Source organism: Rhinopithecus bieti, unplaced genomic scaffold (genome assembly GCF_001698545.2).
Source record: "Rhinopithecus bieti isolate Rb0 unplaced genomic scaffold, ASM169854v2 scaffold_315, whole genome shotgun sequence".
Lineage (NCBI taxonomy): Eukaryota > Metazoa > Chordata > Mammalia > Primates > Cercopithecidae > Rhinopithecus > Rhinopithecus bieti.
Window position 1 is genome coordinate 2,209,545 of NW_016803481.1, and position 19,273 is coordinate 2,228,817.

Sequence of the window (19,273 nt, forward strand, 5' to 3'; positions counted from 1 at the left end):
TATTAGAACTGTACAGCATAACGACACCAAAGGAGGTGGGGGAAAAAGAGAAGCTGGCCTAAGTAACTTCAGCAAATGGTGTTTTAACTAGAAGTTATAAGGATAAAGACAAAAAGACACTACTTAAAATTGCACTCTAGGCCGAGTGCAGTGGCTCACGCCTATAATCCTAGAAAATATGTATATTATTTAATATATATATTATTTAACTATATATGGAATTCCACAAAGGGAAAAAATTGAAAAGATATCACATTTAGAAAAGAATGGCATGAGTTGATACAGGATTCCACAAAAGCTTACTTCGGCAATAATTACATATAGAAAAAAAGACTGAATTAGATATGATTCATCTCAACCTCAACATGAACAATGAGATGAAAGGTAAGGGAGGCCGAGGCAGGTGGATCACTTGAAGTCAGGAGTTCGAGACCAGCCTGCCCAACATGGCGAAACTCCATCTCTACTAAAAATACAAAAAAATTAGCCGGGCATGGTGGTAGACACCTGTAATGCCAGGTACTCGGGAGGCTGAGGTAGGAGAATTGCTAGAACCCTAGAGGCAGAGGTTGCAGTGAGCTGAGATTGCGCCATTGCACTACAGCCTGGGTGACAGAGTGAGACTCTGTCTCAAAGAGAAAAAAAAATTGCACTCTAATTGGTTAATATATTTCTCACAGGGGTATGAATTAACAATTACGAAACTGTTTTACATGTTTACTGGGACAGAACAAGTAAGTAGGTGAATAGTGAATAGTAGGAACTAAGTTCCTCACTGTCTGAGAGGGAAGTTACAGATGAAAAAAGGATAGAATAAATCCTGGAGTACTAGATTAGAGTTGGAGATATCAATGTCCAGTTGGCAATATGCAAACAAAGAAATAAGACAGAAAATGTCACAGACAAGACTAAAAACACATTACATTTAAACATAATACAGTACCTTGGATTGGATACTGGGACAGAAAGAAAACATTAATAGAAGATTCCAAATAAAGTTTAGTTAACAGTAATATACTACTACCAATACTTGGTAAACTCCAAATAAAGTCTAGTGTTTATGGCCAGGCACAGTGGCTCATGCCTATAATCCCAGCCCTCTGGGAGGCTGAGGCGGGTGGATTACTTGAGGTCAGGAGTTTGAAACCAGCATGGCCAACATGGTGAAACCCCATCTTAACAAAAATTAGCCGGGCATGGTGGTAGATGCTCTGTAGTCCCAGCTACTTGGGAGGCTGAGGCGGGAGAAATGCTTGAACCCTGGAGGCAGAGGCTGCAGTGAGCCGAGATGGTGCCACTGCACTCCAGCCTGAGCAACACAGCAAAACTCCATCTCAAAAAAAAAAAAAAAAAAAAAAAAAATATACCAATACCAGTTTCTTAGTTTTGACAAAGGTATTATAACATAAGATGTTAAGAATTGAGGTAACAGGGTAAGAGATACACTGCTATTCTCTGTACTTTAACTTTTCTGTAAATCTAAAATTATGGCAAAATAAACAGTCTATTAAAAGAAAAGACCAAAGTTAAAACAGCGACTGATTTGAGGAAAATAGTAAGTTGAGAGTGAGCTAAAAAAACAAACTTTAACTTTGCACTGAAAAATAATTAGAGCTCTTCCTCTAGAAATAAGACCAAGGCAGGTGACAGTCTGAGCTGCTATGGGTAAGTTACTTAACCCAAGTCCATTTCCTCATCTATAAATGGGCATATCAGGACCTACAGTAGTTGGGAGAATTAAATGATACACTGTAGTTATTAAGTAATAAACTTTTGGTCTTTTTATATAACTTTCATGATTTCTGCCATATCCTTATACCATTGTATCATTTTTATTCACTATTTTTCTTTAAATTGACTTAGACAATGTACTAAAATATATCTTATTTTATTTTTTTTGAGATGGAGTCTCGCTCTGTCACCCAGGCTGGAGTGCAGTGGCGCGATCTTCGCTCACTGCAAGCTCTGCCTCCCGGGTTCACGCCATTCTCCTGCCTCAGCCTCCCGAGTAGCTGGGACTACAGGCACCCGCCACCACGCCCAGCTAATTTTTTTGTATTTTTAGTACAGACAGGGTTTCACCGTGTTCACCAGGATGGTAAAATATATTTCAAAAGAAAAATTTATAACTATTGTAAGTAGATGGCATTGTTTTTCTGTTGTATGTTCTATTGTATCAGTGCTTTGAGCACAATCTATGAAAAACATAATGTATACTAAATACTTAGCACTGCCTGATATATATTCAGCACTCAGTAAATACTAGTTATTAGCATCACATCTCAGAATCATAAACAGCTTTATGTATTCATAATTTAGTAAGCTATTTAATTGAACACTGACAGCATAAATTAGGAATAGGATTTCAGAACTGACAGGAATTTAAATATTAACTTTAACTCTTTAGAGATCTCTTCCTAGATCATACAGCTAATTAGCAGTAAACCTAGACAAAAATCTCATGGTTCCTGATGCTTAATTTCAGTGTCATTTATAAGACTTGGTAAGTTCTGCTCACAACTGGGCTTTGATCACAAATACACATAATAGTTTAACTTACATTGTTTTGGGTGAAAGATAGAGTAGGTATGATTTTTTAACGAGAACACTCAACTCTAGAGAGCTTAAGTAACTTGGCCACAGCCATAGACCAATTAAGCCTAATATTTTGTCTACAATTTTAACCTAGGATCTTCTTGTTTCTTGTTTTTCAAAATGCAATGCACTGCTTTACTACAGAAAACAGTGTCACAGAGATAAAAACCAAGATACTAACTACAGGCACACTACTGAAGAAAGAAAGATCCAAAAATTATTATAAGAATTATTATTATATAACATATGTAATAAAGCATTAAGTAGTTAAATTCATGCTAGTTTTCTCTTACTTGTCTTATTCTCACCAAGAGAATCCTCTGAAGGAAAATTCTCATTTTTATCAACTTTATGTTCCTTTGACGAAACTCTGTCATCTGATGAATCCTGAAAATAGGTTAAAAAAAAAAAGGAACAAATCTAATTTTTAACTGTTTTCTAGTGAATGAATCCCAGATCTATTTCTAAAACAAAAGATTTGGTTTATTATGAATTACATTTCATAATGTGATTTTCAATCGTCAAACTATTTTTAGGAAAACTTCCCCTGTATTCACCACATGTACATTATCTTTTAAAAGCCAGAGTATGGCAGGGTGCGGTGGCTCATGCCTGTAATCCCAGCACTTTGGGAGACCGAGGTGGGTGGATCACGAGGTCAAGGGATTGAGACCATCCTGGCTAACACAGTGAAACCGTCTCTACTAAAAATACAAAAATTAGCTGGGCTTGGTGGCACACACCTGTAGTCCCAGCTACTTGGTAGGCTGAGGCAGGAGAATCGCTTGAACCCAGGAGGCGGAGGTTGCAACGAGCCAAGATCATGCCACTGCACTCCAGCCTGGCGACAGAGCAAGACTCCATCTCAAAAGAAAAAAAAGCCAGAGTACACATGTTGTAATGTCATCCTCTCAAAAACGTGTTATACTTCCTGATAGAGACGGCAGAATTATTACAGACCATCACTTCCATAATGAAATGCACAAAAAAGTCAGTAAAAATGGCAAAAATTTCCCCAGCAGCCACCAAACTGGAAAGGGACAACTTTTTGCCATGAACTTTTAAAATGAGCAGCTAAGGAAAGAATAACTTTCTAGAGTCACTGGAGAGTAGCAGGAATGTGGGAAACGCAAAGTAGAAAAAATCCTGACAGATCTCCCTCATACTAATTTGGGAATTACTAGGGAATATAGGGAATATACGGCTTGGGGAAAAAGGAAAAACCTCTTGGTTAAAGTACAACTTCTACTACTCAAAACCATAATGTCCCAGCAGAGGTGGGATAACCCATCAGTTTAACACTTTTCAGGGCTCCATGAGTTGGGGAAAGGGCATCCTCATGAAAATCAGATTCACCAGCCGGGCATGGTGGCTCACACCTGTAATCTCAGCACTTTGGGAGACCAAGGCAGGTGGATCACGAAGTCAGGAGTTCAAGACCAGCCTGGCCGAGAGGGTGAAACCCCATCTCTACTAAAAATACAAAAATTAGCCAGGCATGTAGGCAGGTGCCTGTAATCCCAGCTACTTGGCAGGCTGAGGTGAAGAATTGCTTGAACCCGGGAGGCACATGTTGCAGTGAGCCGTCTCAAAATAAAAAAACAGGCCGGGCACGGTGGCTCAAGCCCATAATCCCAGCACTTTGGGAGGCCGAGACCGGGCAGATCACGAAGTCAGGAGATTGAGACCATCTCTGGCTACTGCCGCTAACAACAGTGAAACCCCGGTCTCTACTAAAAAAAGAAAAAATACAAAAGACTAGCGGTGTGGTGCGCGCACCTGTAGTCCCAGCACTCCGGGTGCTGAGGCAGGAGAATGGCGTGAACCTGGGAGGGTGAGCTTGCAGTGAGCTGAGATCCGGCCACAGCACTCCAGCCTAGGTGACAGAGCAAGACTCTGTCTCAAAAAATAAAATAAAATAAAAATAAAAATAAAAAAACAGAAAATCAGATTCGCCCTTAGCTAGGAGAGGTGAATTCTAGACATGGGTATTTATCAGTATCCTGAGAGAGCATAGCCCCTTTCCACAAATTTAAAATGACAAAAGCCCAACCTCCCAAACTACTGAAAACTAACTCAATACCAAACCCGTCAAGTGAAGCTAAGAAAATGAAAATAAGACAGAAAAGAGAATTACAGAATTCTCTGTTACACTGCTTACAGAGAACTCATCAGGTCACCATTCATTTGGTACACCACCAGGCTGTACCAAATCATCATCATCATCATCATCAGGAGATGCATGGGGAAACTGCAGATTCTTCCTTTGTTTTACTGGATTGAGACAATTTTAGCTTGAGTTATGCCCCAAACTTTCAAAAAACTTAATTTTCATATAAATGTATAGGTATAAAGCACAGTTTAATAAATTTTGATAAAGCTTACTCTTGTAATCAAAATCCCTATCAAGACACAGAAGTGTTTTGTTGATATAAACAGAAAATGAATTAGTAAAATTAGACTGTCATGGCTTAGCCAGCAAGAGCCTATCGCATTTAACAATCTACTTGGCCATATCTGATAAACAGGAAAAAAAAAATATTTACAGTGAGGACTAAAAACTTAAATGCCTTACAAGGGCAGCAGTAAGTAAAATTATCAAAACTAAACTGATCTAAATAGATATACACTGACTTAGAGAAATGAAGAGCCCGTATTTGTCAAATGGTATGATACTCAGCCTGATATTCAGCTGATTATTGCCATGTAGAAATGAAGGCTCAGCTTTCAATATTTCATGAGACACCAGAAATTTCTTGTATTTAAAATAATTTTGGCTCCAATTTTAAAATTATGTAGGCCAAGCAAAACATTTATGGGCAAGATTTGGTTTACTGGCCACCAGTTTATAATCTTTGCCACTGAGGTTTGAAATTTAGGTGATTACAAGAGATATGAACTGGGGTTGAATTTGAGAGAAGTGAGTGAGGAAGGCAATGATGAGAGGTGGGTTAGGAAAGACATGACTATAAGCCTGAGTGTACTGGGTATCACATAAGCCTACCATTTCTCCAGCTACAAGGGTTGTGATGTATATAAACAAGCCACCACAGACATGGAAGCCCTGATCTGGGAGACAACCTTTCTTAAGGCTGCTTCAGTGGCTTTCTGCCCCTAGCTGCCCCACAGAACCCAACTTTTTTTCTGATGAAGGTTATAGACAGGAGATCAGCAATAGAAGTTCTAGACCAGCATGGTCTAATATGGTAGCCACCAGCTACATGTACCTATTGAGAACTTAAAATGGGGCCGGGCCAGGTGCACTGGTTCACACCCATAATCCCAGCAATTTGGGAGGGTGAGGCAGGTGGATCACTGTAGCCCAGTAGTGCGAGACCAGCCTGGGCAACATGGTGAAATCCCAGCCTCTACAAAAAAATGCAAGAATTAGCCAGGTGAGGTGGTGTGCACCTATAGTACCAGCTACTTGGTAGGATTACTTGAGTCTAGGAGGTTAAGGCTGTAGTGGGCAGTATTTGTGCCACTGCTCTCCAGCCTGGGTCACAAAGACAGACCCCATCTCAAAATAAATAAATAAATAAACTCCTTACAATAACTAAACACTGCTATCTGGCTTTATAAAAGCAGTCCAGAAAATAAAATTTTATTCAGCTATGTCATACTAAAGTTTTATTATATAGCCATTTTTAAAGTGATATATTTAGCTTTACCTTTATTAATTCCTCTTGATTTTTACTGCTTGCACTTAGTCCAATGTTCAATTTCTCTTCTAGGATCAAGCACTTTGGCACTTGCCTTGTCTCAAAAGCTTTTTTTTCACTGACAGTCTTTACATCAGAATCTTCGATCACTTCTGATTTATTCTTTTGGGTGAGTCCCCGTGACAGCTCATTTTCCAGGGACCATTTTCTAAGAGAGGATTTTTTTCTACTAACAAAAAATGCTGCTCCACTCTGGAGTGTAACTTGTGGTTTTATTTTTTGGCTTAGAACCCGAGGAGCACTGGGATTATTTTCAGCTGAATGACAATTATTTTCTTTCTCCATAATTGGCTTATAGATTACTCGATTTTGCTTGGGATTTCTAGAATTCCTTGATACAGGCTTGACGTGTCTATACCTTGGTTGATACTTAGCAGTTAAACTCTTCTGTGGTTTTTTGTTGTTCTTCTTGGAACAGACTGGTTTTACCTGCATTTTTTCTGTCACAATGGGAAAAGATATATCTTCATCATTAGTTTTTAGACAAGTAGATCTACTCTCTTTTATTAGCTTTCTCTCCAGTGGATTGAGGTACCACTTATTTTGGTTGTAAAAAGATACAGTGGACACAGAAGATTTAAATTGTGAGCCTTGATTTGCTGATGGCAGTCTATTTATTTCAGTTGTTTTGAGTGCACTTAAAACAAAATGCCCTTGTTGAGAGCAATGCAGGTTTTCTTCATTTTTATCACTGTTTTGATTAAAACAGTGCTTTTTATTAGGTGATGGAAACAGATTTTCAGTGAAGTGTAAAAGGCTATAAAAAAAAAAGTCCATTAAGATTATTTTGTGTCAAAATTTACATAAATCTACTGCTAATAAGCTCTACTTATAGGTCATATTAATACATGTACTCCCAAACATACACACAATTTTCTATTAGTTTAACAGGATTCTCAAATTGTCTTTATCAAATAAAACATTCAAATATCTTCCCAAAGAGCCCAATGTTCATGAAAACAAATACCATACACAAAGAAGCTTTGCTAGACATATACGCATGTGTTTTAAAATCTATTTCTATGTGTTGGCCATATATAAATGATAGCTCATATATTTTGCTCTATTGTCTGTAAGTCCCCTATAATATTTGTCTGTAATGAACTGACCCCCTGGGGCTTTTCCTAGGTAGAGTAATTAATATCTGAGTACACAAACTTTCTAGAATTGTTTCCAGACAAGCATCTACTGTATGCAAGACACTATGTAAAATATTATAGGGGAATAGAAAGGAACAAGGTAATAGCCAATCTGGTATATTTCTTAGCCATAGAAAATAGCTTTCTTCAATGGGCTGCTTCTATGTCAAAAGAAAAAAACAAAAACCAAAAAACAGCCTTCTTTGATTCCCTTGAAAAGGACTAAATAATTCGTTATGAAAACTTAATGTATTTCCTAGCTAGAATTAGAATATAGGTTATCAGGTTATCACTGTAGCCACAAGGAGTAGGCTAGTGGAAGAACAAAAATTTTAGAAAATAGGAGAGAACAAGAGAGACAAGGTGGATTTTTCTGAGAGTTTCTATTCGTAGGCTGAGCTTCACCTGTCACAGTTCAAAGAATCCTGTTTCCTCTTCCTTGGAGTAACAGCTGCCATTTTCTTTATTGAATTCCTAAAAGAAATGACAATAACCACATTCATCAAAATATTAAAAGTCGCTTTATCAAAATTACACCCCCTTTAATTAGTCTATTTCACACCAAGTTAAAACCCTATTTTCCGGGAGGCCTTCCTCGCCACTGCTCTCCTTCCACCCCTCCCAGGGTTACACGCGCTTGTTCTGCTTCCATGGCACCCTATATTTCCCTAATAGTCCATTTAAGACATTTTCTTCTTGTTTCCCCATCTCAACAGCCTTCAATGAAGGCAGAGGCCGTTTGTAACTTTTCATCAGAGCCCAGCAAGAAAATGGGTGAAGCACAGTTCTCTGCCATTTTCCTAGCTGAGGAGCCTGGAGCAAGCCGTTTGCTTCCCTTTTTATAAAAATCTCTTAAAGTCGTGAGGCTGCTGAAAACAAATGCAAGAATGCACGAGCAGGCGGCTATGTGGCTCGTCAGAGTTCATTTCCTTCCCCTTCCCTGGCATCAGGGAAATTCTCCCCAAAGCAGCACACAAGCGTTATTTCAAAGCCATTAATAAATGAACTGAAATGCCAGGGTCTCTGGGAATTCAGGTCGAGCTGCGGCTTAAGGAATGGCCCCTCTGCGGCTAAGCGAGGAAAGGTAGGAGAGGAAAGCGTCCCAACCCTGAACCCGGTCAGGGAAACAAACAAACCCTAAACCCAAAACAAGGAAACGCCGATGTCGGGAAGATGGAAACCCGGCGCCTGTGAGCGCGGAGAACGGGTTAGTGGCTTCTTCGGTCTCGGGGTCGCGGACCTGCCGAGCGCCAAGCAAAAGCTCTTTTCCCGTGACATTCGTCCCCACGTCCCACAAGGTCTCCCGCTCGCCTCAGCCTTCCACAGCTCTGCCTCGGCCTACTTCAGAGGTTACCTGCGCCTCAGAACCCAGCAAACTCTCCTCAGCCCAGCCAGCTGCTCCGTGAGCGTCTTCAAATTATCGCGCGCCAGGCTAGGAGGAAGACCGCTGCGTTCCGATTGGCCACGGCTCAACGCTTCCAGGGACTGGCTCGGTGATTGGTGGAGCACCAGCCCTTACCCCGCCCACCCTGGTGGCTGTTTCCAAGATTCTCGCGCCCTGGTGAGGTGAAAAGCTCTGAGGGAAACCACGCCACCCACAATTCCCTGCAGCAACGCCGGGCTCCGTTCCCGGTGCCTTGTTTAGGTGCATTCTGGGAATTGTAGTTCTCGGCCCGGTTGACGTCGATGTACATTCTGGGGTCACTTGGGGTAAGAAATTTTTGTAAAATGGCCTCTCCAACGTGGCGACAGAGCAAGACTCCGTCTCGAAAATAAATAAATAAATAAATAAATAAATAAAGGCCTCTCCAAGATTCTGAATGCACTTATTTTCACATTTGAAGCTAGTTTCACTTTTAAATCAGTAACTTTAGGTTTCTATTCACTATTTTATTTTTAAAATTAAAATATAAAACTTAACACCTGCTATGTGCCAGATGCTTTACATGTTTTGTTTCTTTTACTTCTCACCACAATCCATAAGGTATTAATATCTATTGCCATTCCCATTTTACAAGTAATACAACTGAGAACCCCAAAACAATTGCTATTTACAGAACAGAGCTAAATTTTTACTTTGGAAAACCAGAAAGTTCCTAAAACGGTTATTGTTAGCTATTGTTACTATCTTTGTGTCACTAGCTCCTGGTACAGTGTTTCTGGCACATTTTTAGTTTCAAATAAGTTTAGGGTTTTATGTTTATTTTTTCAAATTTAATTTTCACAAATTTGCATGTCATCCTTGAGCAGGGGCCATGTTAATGTTCTCCGTATTATTCCAATTTTAGTATACATGCTGTCAAAGCGAGCACGTAAATAAATTTCCTTAAGTGATGCCCTCAATGTCATAGAATGAAGTCAGTGAGAGTGATTTAAGAGTGTCAGTTTAAAAGGAAAGGCTGAGGCAAAAAAATAAGAATGTTGAGTTTGCTTGAGTTAAAGCGGAGACAGCTGCCCAGAAGATTCCACCCTCCCGACCCCCCACCCTCCACCAGTAGCTTTGGATATGAGCTCTGTCCGGCCTTTGCTACAAGCAGGTTTTTAAAGACGAAAAAAGAGGACAGGAAGTGGGCTGATACACAACTGTCAAGCATTCTCATTTATAGAAACTACATGCATCAGCGATTGGCTAGACATTGTTAAGCTGTAGGGTGTGGGTCATAGTGTCTTGTGTGACAGTGGTAGGTTAGTAGGTAGCTACTTGTGGCAGAAGCAGGTAGTTTCAGGAGATGAATATATAGCTCAAGGAGATAGTAGAACATGATGGGGTCTCATTTTAATACCTCTCCAGACCTAGTAATTTAAAAGGACTCACATTCCTCAGATAAAAGTGCTTTCTCAAGAGAAATAATCAGGGCAAAACTAAGTGCTGCAGGAGCCTTACATGAGTATGATTATTCCTACTTTACAGCAGGAGTACCTCTGAGGTTCAGAGGTTTGGGATGGCAGGCCTTCGATTTAAGCCAGAACACAGTCCAATCCCCAAGAGGTATATTGTCCCGGTGAGTATTAGAAACAACTCGCTTGTGTGCTATGTTCTAAACCCTTGGCGCCCATTAACTTATTTAACCCTAAAAAATATCCTGTGAGTTAGCTGCTCTAGTATCATCTTCATTTCGCTGCTGAGGAAAGTGAAGCACAGATAGGTTAACTAATGTGCCCAAGATGCCTAGCCTCTTTCCCTTAACCCACAAATCATTGAACCAAACTCCTTGCCAATACCCTTCGCCTCGCCAAGACTAAAGATGGCGCCCACGGCCGGCGCTATGACGCTCCCCGACGTCCGCCGGAAGTGCATGCACGGAGGAGTTCCGAGGACCAGGCGGCCGCCGAGAGTCTGGTATCCTGAGCTTCGTGAGTTGAGCGCTGCTGCTCCGCGGTGGAGTCACCGCACCGCTCCCGTGATCATGGTGTTCTACTTCACCAGCAGCAGCGGTGAGTGGGCGCCGCGCCCTCCGGGACCCTGCTGGACAGCGGGCTCCGAAGCCGGGACCCCCAGTCCGCCGCTGCCCCTGACCCTCGCCCTAAAATGCCTCCTCGATGCGAGTGCCTCTTCCCGCGGCCTCTCGTTCCCCCAGCACGTCTGTCCCTCCCACAACTGCAGGGTTTCCCCCGGCGTCCCCTCGTCATGGCGTGGGGGGCGCGGAGGGGCGATGCCACTGCTGTATTAGTATCGGGGAGTTCTCGTTCTCCAATCGGAAAGACATCCCGTCACTCCCTGGAATTGGGCCAGAGCCTGTGGGCTCCTCCACACACCTTATCCCAAGTCTTCTTCCCATCTTCCATCTGCGGCCTTTATTCTGGCTGCACCCTGATCATTTATCTCCCGTGAGAAAGGACACACTTGCTAACAACTTTTTCTTAAGGGAAGTGCGCCTTACCCTTTCAGGAAGGGGTTGTAGGGTCTCGGTTGCAACAGAAAACAATAAAAAGACCCTGGAATGTCCACCCAGCCATTCCCTGGGCAGTTGATGTCCCAGATCTCAGAAGTGACCTGTGATAATGCTTCTGACTTATCTTTGACAGATAAGGAAAGGGTGCTTTTCGTTCCCAGGAAATGCCATGTTCCGAATTGGTTTCATTCTGTTCCTGTTATTCCACTTTCCTAAAGTCAGCCCCCAGCTAATTCCCTTAAGACAGTTTTGGCCCATCTTTTCCAAGATGCCTTTCCTGATCCTGGCTCCCACCCCAAGATTGCTTAGCTGTTCCTTATCTGGAACCCACTTAACGTTCCAAGTATGCCTTTGACATTGCACTTATCACGTGGTATTAAATGGTGTCTGCTTGAGCTAGAGTGTAAGCTCCTTGAGGGCGTGGACAGGCTCTCTTTACAGTAGTCCCTACTTGTCCTGTGTTTCGCTTTCCGTGGTCACATCATCACAAGAAGAAAAAGAGTGAGTACAGTACAATAAGATATTTTGAGAGGGAGAGAGAGAGCAGAGTCACATAACTTTTATTACAATACGTTGTTATAGTTGTTCTATTTTATTACTAGTTGTCCATAATCTTTTACTCCACCGAACTGATACATTAACTTTATCATAGGTATATATGTATAGGGAATACCAGTACCATGCGTCCCTTAATGACAAGAAGACATTCTGAGAAATGCTCCATTAGGCGATTTCATTGTTGTAGCAACACGGTACAGTATACTTAAACCTGTGGTATAGCCTACCACAAACGTGGGCTGTACGGTATACCGTGTTGCTCCTAGGCTACAAACTTGTACAGCACGTTGCTGTGCTGAATGGCTGTAGGCAGTTGTAACACAATGGTATTGGTGTGCTTAAACGGGTCTCAACTTAGAAAAAGTGAGTTGCACCACAGTGTTATGATGGCTACCAGGTCATCAGGCAATAGTGATCAGAATTTTTCAGCTTCGTTATAATGTTATGGGAACACCATAGTATGTGTGGTCTGTTGCTGACCAAAACATCATTATGCGGCAAGTCCCTTTATATATGGAATTCAGTATTGTCCTTGGTTTCAGGCATCTACTGGAGATCTTGGAAGGCATCCCCCACAGATAAGGGGGGACTACTGTACTTGTTTCCCTAACTTAGTGACTGGCTAGTAGTTCTCAATAAATGCTTGTTGAATAAATGAATGCCATTTTTTTCTTACTCATAGCACTGTCTATTCTGTTGCTACTCTATATACTAAAGGTGAGTTGTTTTTTTTTTTTTTTTTTTGAGACGGAGGTTTGCTCTTGTTGCCCAGGCTGGAATGCAATGGCACGATCTCGGCTCACTGCAACCTCCACCTCCCGGGTTCAAGCGATTCTCCTGCCTCAGCCTCCTGTGTAGCTGGAATTACAGGAATGTGCCACCAAGCCTGACTAAGTTTGTATTTTTTTAGTAGAGACGGGGTTTCTCCGTGTTGGTCAGGCTGGTCTCGAACTCCCGACCTCAAGTGATTTGCCCCCCCCACCTTGGCCTCCCAAAGTGCTGGGATTACGGGCGTGAGCCACTGCGCCTGGCCTAAAGGTGAGATTTATTTTATGTATTTATTTTTGAGACAGTCTTGCTTTGTCACCCAAGCTAAAGTGCAGTGGCACCATCTCGGCTCACTGCAACCTCTGCCTCCTGGGTTCAAGTGATTCTGGTGCAGCTGGGATTACAGGCACCAGCCAAAATGCTTGGCTAATTTTTGTATTTTTAGTAAAGATGGGATTTCATGTTGCCCAGGCTGGTCTTGAACTCCTGAGCTCAAGTGATCTGCCCACTTCGACGACCTCCCAAAATTCTGGAATTACAAAAGGTGAGTTTTTGTTTTGTTTTGTTTTGTTTTTTGTTTTTTTGAGATGGCTTCTCCCTCTGTCACCCAGGCTAGAGTATAGTGGTGTGATCTCAGTTTACTGCAACCTCCACCTCCTGGGTTCAAGCAATTATCCTGCCTCAGTCTCCCAAGTAGCTGGGATTACAGGCACATGCCACCATGCCCGGCTAAGTTTTGTATTTTGTTAGTAGAGATGGGGTTTCACCATGTTGGCCAGGCTAGTCTCAAACTCCTTACCTCAGGTGATCCACCCGCCTCGGCCTTCCAGGGTGCTAGAATTAAAGGTGTGAATCACCATGCTGGGCCAAAAGGTAAGATTTAAGTGAAACTAGTTCCACGTTGTTTGTGTGGGTTTGAATAAGGTGGTACTTCTCTTTAGAAATAAAATTGAGGCCCAGGTAAGTTGTAACTCACAGACCCTACTCTTCTACCGTCATCACACTGACATCTCCTTATTTTTCTCAGTAGTTTAGGTTTCCACAGTGTGTGCCGTGAGCTATTTCTCTGTCTCTCTACATTTGGTTTGTTTTACCCATATTATTAAAATTACTAGAAACAAAATTCAAAACCAGCCTGAAAAATCATATACCGTTATAGGCCTCTAAGCATTTTCATTCTTGGCAACTCAGGCATCTCTTTATAGCTTCTCCACTCGTAAATCTTCAACAACATAGATATCCATATAAACCCAACAACGGAAAAACATATACAAGCAGGGTGTGTAGGTACTGAATGTATTTGATGCTGTTCTATTCCCCTTAAAGTTACTCTAAATTCTTTAAGTGCTAGTCACACATACACAGCTGCCCTTAATAGAGCAAAATGCTTCATTAGATTTGTGGGTCCTGTTTTTTTTCATTGACTCCCATTATAATATCAGAACTGTTTCCTGTTAGAAAAGTATTTGGCCTCTAAGCGTAATAAAACTGCGCTTGTGTAGCTGATCTTTTAAAACTGCAAAGTTAATGGAAAAATCATAACTTTCTCAGTAAAATAGTAATAAAACTTTACATATTGGCAGTATAGAAACAACAAATATATAGAATCTTCAGGAAATGAATTTGTATGGCTTGCCAAGTTTTCAACTAACTGATGGTTTTTACTGCATAAAAACTTCTTTAAAATGGAAAGAAAATCGTCATAGGAAGTTGTTCTTTTACATTTTAAGATTAATACGTGACTAAAATGTGTTCCATTTTCATTCTTTCATGTTGTCTCATAAGGGAATAATTGAACATTAGTCTAATATGTCAAATTCAAGACCATCTGATTATAGATACTTGGCTCAAAGTCCACTTGTACTTTTAATACCTGTTAATATCATCTACCTAAAAGTAGGTTGTTCTATAAATTGTGAAATAATCAGATCACCTCTGAAGTTGGATTGGTTGCTACCCGTAAGTCATGTGTCTTCCAAATAATGAGTTCCAGTACTAGTCAGCCATATTATTTAGATGAGAATAACAAATGAACAAGAATAATTCAGTTTACTTTTCCTTCTTAACATGGAAAGGAACTTAATTCAGACTTGTTGCGCAGCAATGATGTTCCTTTATATTTTTCATTTTCTTTTCTTTCTTTTTTTTGAAACAGAGTCTTACTCTGTTGCCCAGGCTGGAGTGCAGTGGCATGATCTCGACTCACTGCAACCTCTGCCTCCTAGGTTCAAGCGATTCTCTTGCCTCAGCCTCCTGAGTAGCTGGGATTACAGGCATACCCTACTACGGCTGGCTAATTTTTATATTTTTAGTGGGGACGGTTTTGCCATATTGGCCAGGCTGTTGTTGAACTCTTGGCCTCAAGTGATCCTCCCGCTTCAGCCTCCTAAAGTGTTGGGATTACATGTGTAAGCCACTGTGCCCAGACTAATTTTCTATTATGACATAATTTCAGTCTTTCAGAGAAGTTACTAGTAAAAGATTTCGTGTATATTCTCCCAGAGTACCCCAATTTTTTTTTTTTTTTTTTTTCAGACAGTTTCACTCTGTCACCCAGGCTGAAATGTAGTGGCAAGTGGAGTGGTGCAGTCACAGCTCATTGCAGCCTCAACTTCTTGGGCTCAAGTGATCCTCCCACTTTAGCCACCACACCCAGCTAATTTTTAATTTTTTTTTTATAGAGACAAGGTTTCCTCATTTTGCCCAGGCTGGTCCTGAGCTCCTGGGCCCAAGTAATCCGCCTGCCTCAGCCTCCCAAAGTGGTGAGATTACAGACGTGAGCCACTGTGACTACAAATTCTGGCATTTTACCACATGCCTTGTCTTTCTTTTTCCCTTTCTCTTTTTCTGTATTTTTTTCTCTCCCACACACCTTTTTCCTGAACCATTTGTTAGTAAGTTGCAGTTAACCCCTGAATGCTTCAGATTTGTTTTCTAAAATCAAGGGCATTCTCTTCTCAAAAGACATTTTTCATTATCAAAATTAGGAAATTAACATTGCAGCATGGCTATTATCTAATGAACAGGCTTTATCCAGTTCCCATTAGTGTCGTAATGATGTATTTGTAACAAAAAATACCTTACAAATCATTGTTGCATTCTTCAGGTGTCATTACTCTGTAGCCTCCTCTAATCGGGAGCAGTTGCTCAGTCTTTGTCTTTCTTTTTTTTTTTATTTGAGACGGAGTCTCGCTCTGTCACCCAGGCTGGAGTGCAGTGGCCGAATCTCAGCTCACTGCAAGCTCCACCTCAGGGGTTTACGCCATTCTCCTGCGTCAGCCTCCCGAGTAGCTGGGACTACAGGCGCCCGCCACCTCGCCCGGCTAGTTTTTTGTATTGTTTTTTAGTAGAGACGGGGTTTCACCGTGTTAGCCAGGATGGGCTCGACCTCCTGACCTCGTGATCCGCCCGTCTCGGCCTCCCAAAGTGCTGGGATTACAGGCTTGAGCCATCATGGCATTGTTAGTTGAATTACTTTGTAGAATGCCCCTCACTTTAGGTTTGTTATGGTCATTTTCTTAATCACCTCATTTAATAAGTCAACCGTCAAAACATTCCTCTGTTATTCTTTTGACTGTATCTTAGAGAGCTTGGTTAATTAATAAATTAACTTTATTAATATTTTATGTCAGTTGTTATTTTTTCTTTCTTGAGACAGTCTTGCTGTCGCCCAGGCTGGAGTGCAGTGGCACAATCTTGGCTCACTGCAACCTCTGCCTCCCAGGTTCAAGCGATCCTCATGCCTCAGCCTCTCCAATAGCTGGAATCACTGGCGTGTGCCACCACACCTGACTAAATTTTTTTTTTTTTTTTTTTTTTTGAGACGGAGTCTTGCTCTGTCGCCCAGGCTGGAGTGCAGTGGCCAGATCTCGGCTCACTGCAAGCTCCGCCTCCCAGGTTCACACCATTCTCCTGCCTCAGCCTCCTGAGTAGCTGGGATTACAGGCGCCTGCCACCACACCCGGCTAATTTTTTGTATTTTTAGTAGAGACAGGGTTTCACCGTGTTAGCCAGCATGGTCTCGATCTCCTGACCTTGTGATCCACCTGCCTCGGCCTCCCAAAGTGCTGGGATTACAGGCGTGAGCCACCGCGCCTGGCAGTAATTTTTGTATTTTTAGTAGAGATGGGGTTTCAACATGTTGACCAGGCTGGTCTCAAACTTCTGGCCTCAAGTGATCGGCCCACCGCAGCCTCCTGAAGTGCTGGGATTACAGGCGTGAGCCACCGCACCTGGCCTATATCATTATTTTGAAAATTCTGTTCTAATTACAAAAGCCATCTGTACGTTTTATAGCAGGCTAACCAAGATAACTGTTGTTAAAAAATGTTTATGCTTCCATACATATAAATAAGTATGTGCTTATATAAAAATAAAACATGTATATGTGTGTGTGTATACACACATACATACCATTATAATTTATTTTTTATAAATTGAATCTTCTTATATATAGATACACAAAAATACTGTTCTGGTACTTAATTTCTTCACCTGCCATTTCTTTTTAATGGGTACATGGTATTTTGTTTATGGATGTTCAAATCTGTAATATATCTAAAGAGTCTCTATTAAGGGGTGTTTAGGTTGTAAAAAGATTATTGCTTGGTAGAGTATTTTGGTACTCTATTATGGTGACATTATAGGTAGTGACATTATAGGATTGAAAGGGTATACACTTGAACTATTGCCAGGCCATTCAGAGAGAATCTGAAATGCTTTTTAGTTTTATTCCCAACCTTTTGGCATTTGTTACGTGCTACACTAAGGCCTGATCGAGGTACTACAATGGTCAGTAATAGACAAGCATTTCTGTAAACTTGGCAATGCACACATTTTTTCAAGGTACTTTTCTCAACTACTTCTGTACTTAGTTATTATAAATGTCAAACAAAGGAATTAGTTTTTTCTCCCCTAAGAAAGGCAACTAGGATTGATCATTTAAGAAACTTTTCATTACTGAAAGTACAGGAAATCTCTCTGATATAAGACTTTTTAATTTAGGAGAGCATATTGCTCTTTGTCCTTCAGGGCTCCAGGTACATGTGTGTGTTCTGTGCTGTGGAGTCATAGCCAACAGACTGTCCAGCCCAACCCTGCACTTATCGGTACTTTGCTTCAGTGTATATTTATGCTTCAGTACTTCTCCATCGCAGGCTTTGTAGCCTGAGGGCCCAGTGTCTGTAAATTCAGGAGTTTAGTCTAATTGGATCAAACAAGTTTTGGTAGACTAGCTTTGAAACCTGGCACTCAGTTATAATTTCAGTAGGAAACTTTAATCCAAGTTCAGGGATGTCTGCAATAAAACACTACCTTGGTAGAAAAACAAAAAAAAAAATAAAAAATTAAAAAAACAAAAAACAAAAAACACTACCTTGGTAAAGCAAATGTCATTTCTAGGATGAGGCATACCCAGAAGATTCTACTTGATTTAGGATAGTTGTTTCTGACCCTGACCTTACATTAGAATTACTTGGAAGGCTTTTAGAAAACACAAATGCTCACTCTTGCCCACTGTAGATTTGGATTTAGTTGATCTGAGGTGAAGCTGGGACATAATTAGATTATTCTAATGTAGATCAGGGGTCAGAGTCACTGGTTTAGAAGCTGGAGAGTCATGGTCTCCCTGAATGCAATAGAGAGCCTGTTAGAATTTGCAGCACACCTGGAATATGATGGGTAATATTGGCTAAAAAAATTATGCAAAATAAAACTTTCATAAACATAGGAACTTAGTTGTAGGGTTTAGTTTTCTTTTCTTTTTTTTAATCTTGAAGGGAAAAGTATAGGACTGGACTGGCAATACCATTGAACTGTAACCCTGAGAAAGTAGGAAAGTAGCTATTGATAGGGATGATAAACTTTTTCTTTTGGGGCCAGGTAGTAGATATTTTAGGCTTTGTGAGTGACCTGCAATCTCTGTGGCTTATTTTCTTTGTTTTGCTTTTCTTCCAACCCTTTAAAATGTAAAACCATTCTTAGCTCAAGGGCTGTCCAAAAACAGGTGGTAGGCTGGACTTGGGTCATGAGCCATGGTTTGCCAACCCCTAATGGAAGCATTGTCACTTGTTTTTCACGTGAAACAATTTTGTTGGTAATGAAGTTACTAATTGTTTTTTATTTTTGTTTTATCTTAGTTAATTCATCTGCCTACACTATTTACATGGGAAAAGATAAATATGAAAGTAAGTTTTCAAAAGCATTTGATTTTGAAATTTTCAGCAGGTAAGTGTTGTGTCTCTGTCACCACCTTCCATGCCCCCGACCCAGGTTGGTTCTGAGTTTTCACCTACTTTGATAAACTAGCTTGTGAGAAACAAAACAAGCTCATCCATTATAAGGAACTCCAAAGGATTAACTTTCCTAGAATTTAATTGTATAAAATAATATTTGAACTAATTGGTCCATCTGTTGCTGATTAGAAACTTACACTTTACAAGAAGTATTGTGTTGTTATTTGATTTACAGTAATATGAATCAGAGATTAAACTTTGCTGTTTACTTCAAATTAAAGAAAATCCTCTGTGATTTGAACTTTGGAGATCATTTTCTGTTTTTTTTTTTTTTTTTTTTTTTTTTTTTTTTTTTTTTTTTTTTT

At 40.7% G+C, this 19,273-nt stretch overlaps 2 protein-coding genes across 6 annotated transcripts in view; one reads left to right on the forward strand and one right to left on the reverse strand.

Moving 5' to 3' along the window:
* ESCO2 (establishment of sister chromatid cohesion N-acetyltransferase 2) overlaps window positions 1-9,026 on the reverse strand; it is a 29,875-nt gene extending 20,849 nt beyond the window's left edge. The window contains exons 1-4 of one of the 2 annotated variants that reach the window (XM_017885047.1): window positions 8,811-9,026; window positions 7,862-7,930; window positions 6,267-6,757; window positions 2,889-2,982 (exon numbers count right to left, since the gene is read on the reverse strand). In XM_017885047.1, the coding sequence (XP_017740536.1) occupies window positions 2,889-2,982; window positions 6,267-6,752 (580 nt within the window). In that variant the 5' untranslated portion in view covers window positions 6,753-6,757; window positions 7,862-7,930; window positions 8,811-9,026. Of the gene's footprint in view, window positions 1-2,888; window positions 2,983-6,266; window positions 7,075-7,861; window positions 7,931-8,810 lie in introns of both variants that reach the window. The other variant, XM_017885037.1, reaches the window with a different exon arrangement.
* Window positions 9,027-10,191: 1,165 nt separating this feature from the next.
* Window positions 10,192-19,273, forward strand: part of CCDC25 (coiled-coil domain containing 25) — a 28,061-nt gene continuing 18,979 nt past the window's right edge. Inside the window, exons 1-2 of one of the 4 annotated variants that reach the window (XM_017885089.1) lie at window positions 10,192-10,458; window positions 18,813-18,860. In XM_017885089.1, the coding sequence (XP_017740578.1) occupies window positions 18,839-18,860 (22 nt within the window). In that variant the 5' untranslated portion in view covers window positions 10,192-10,458; window positions 18,813-18,838. Of the gene's footprint in view, window positions 10,459-10,721; window positions 10,892-18,812; window positions 18,861-19,273 lie in introns of those variants that run through there. The other 3 variants (XM_017885081.1, XM_017885093.1, XM_017885103.1) reach the window with 3 other exon arrangements.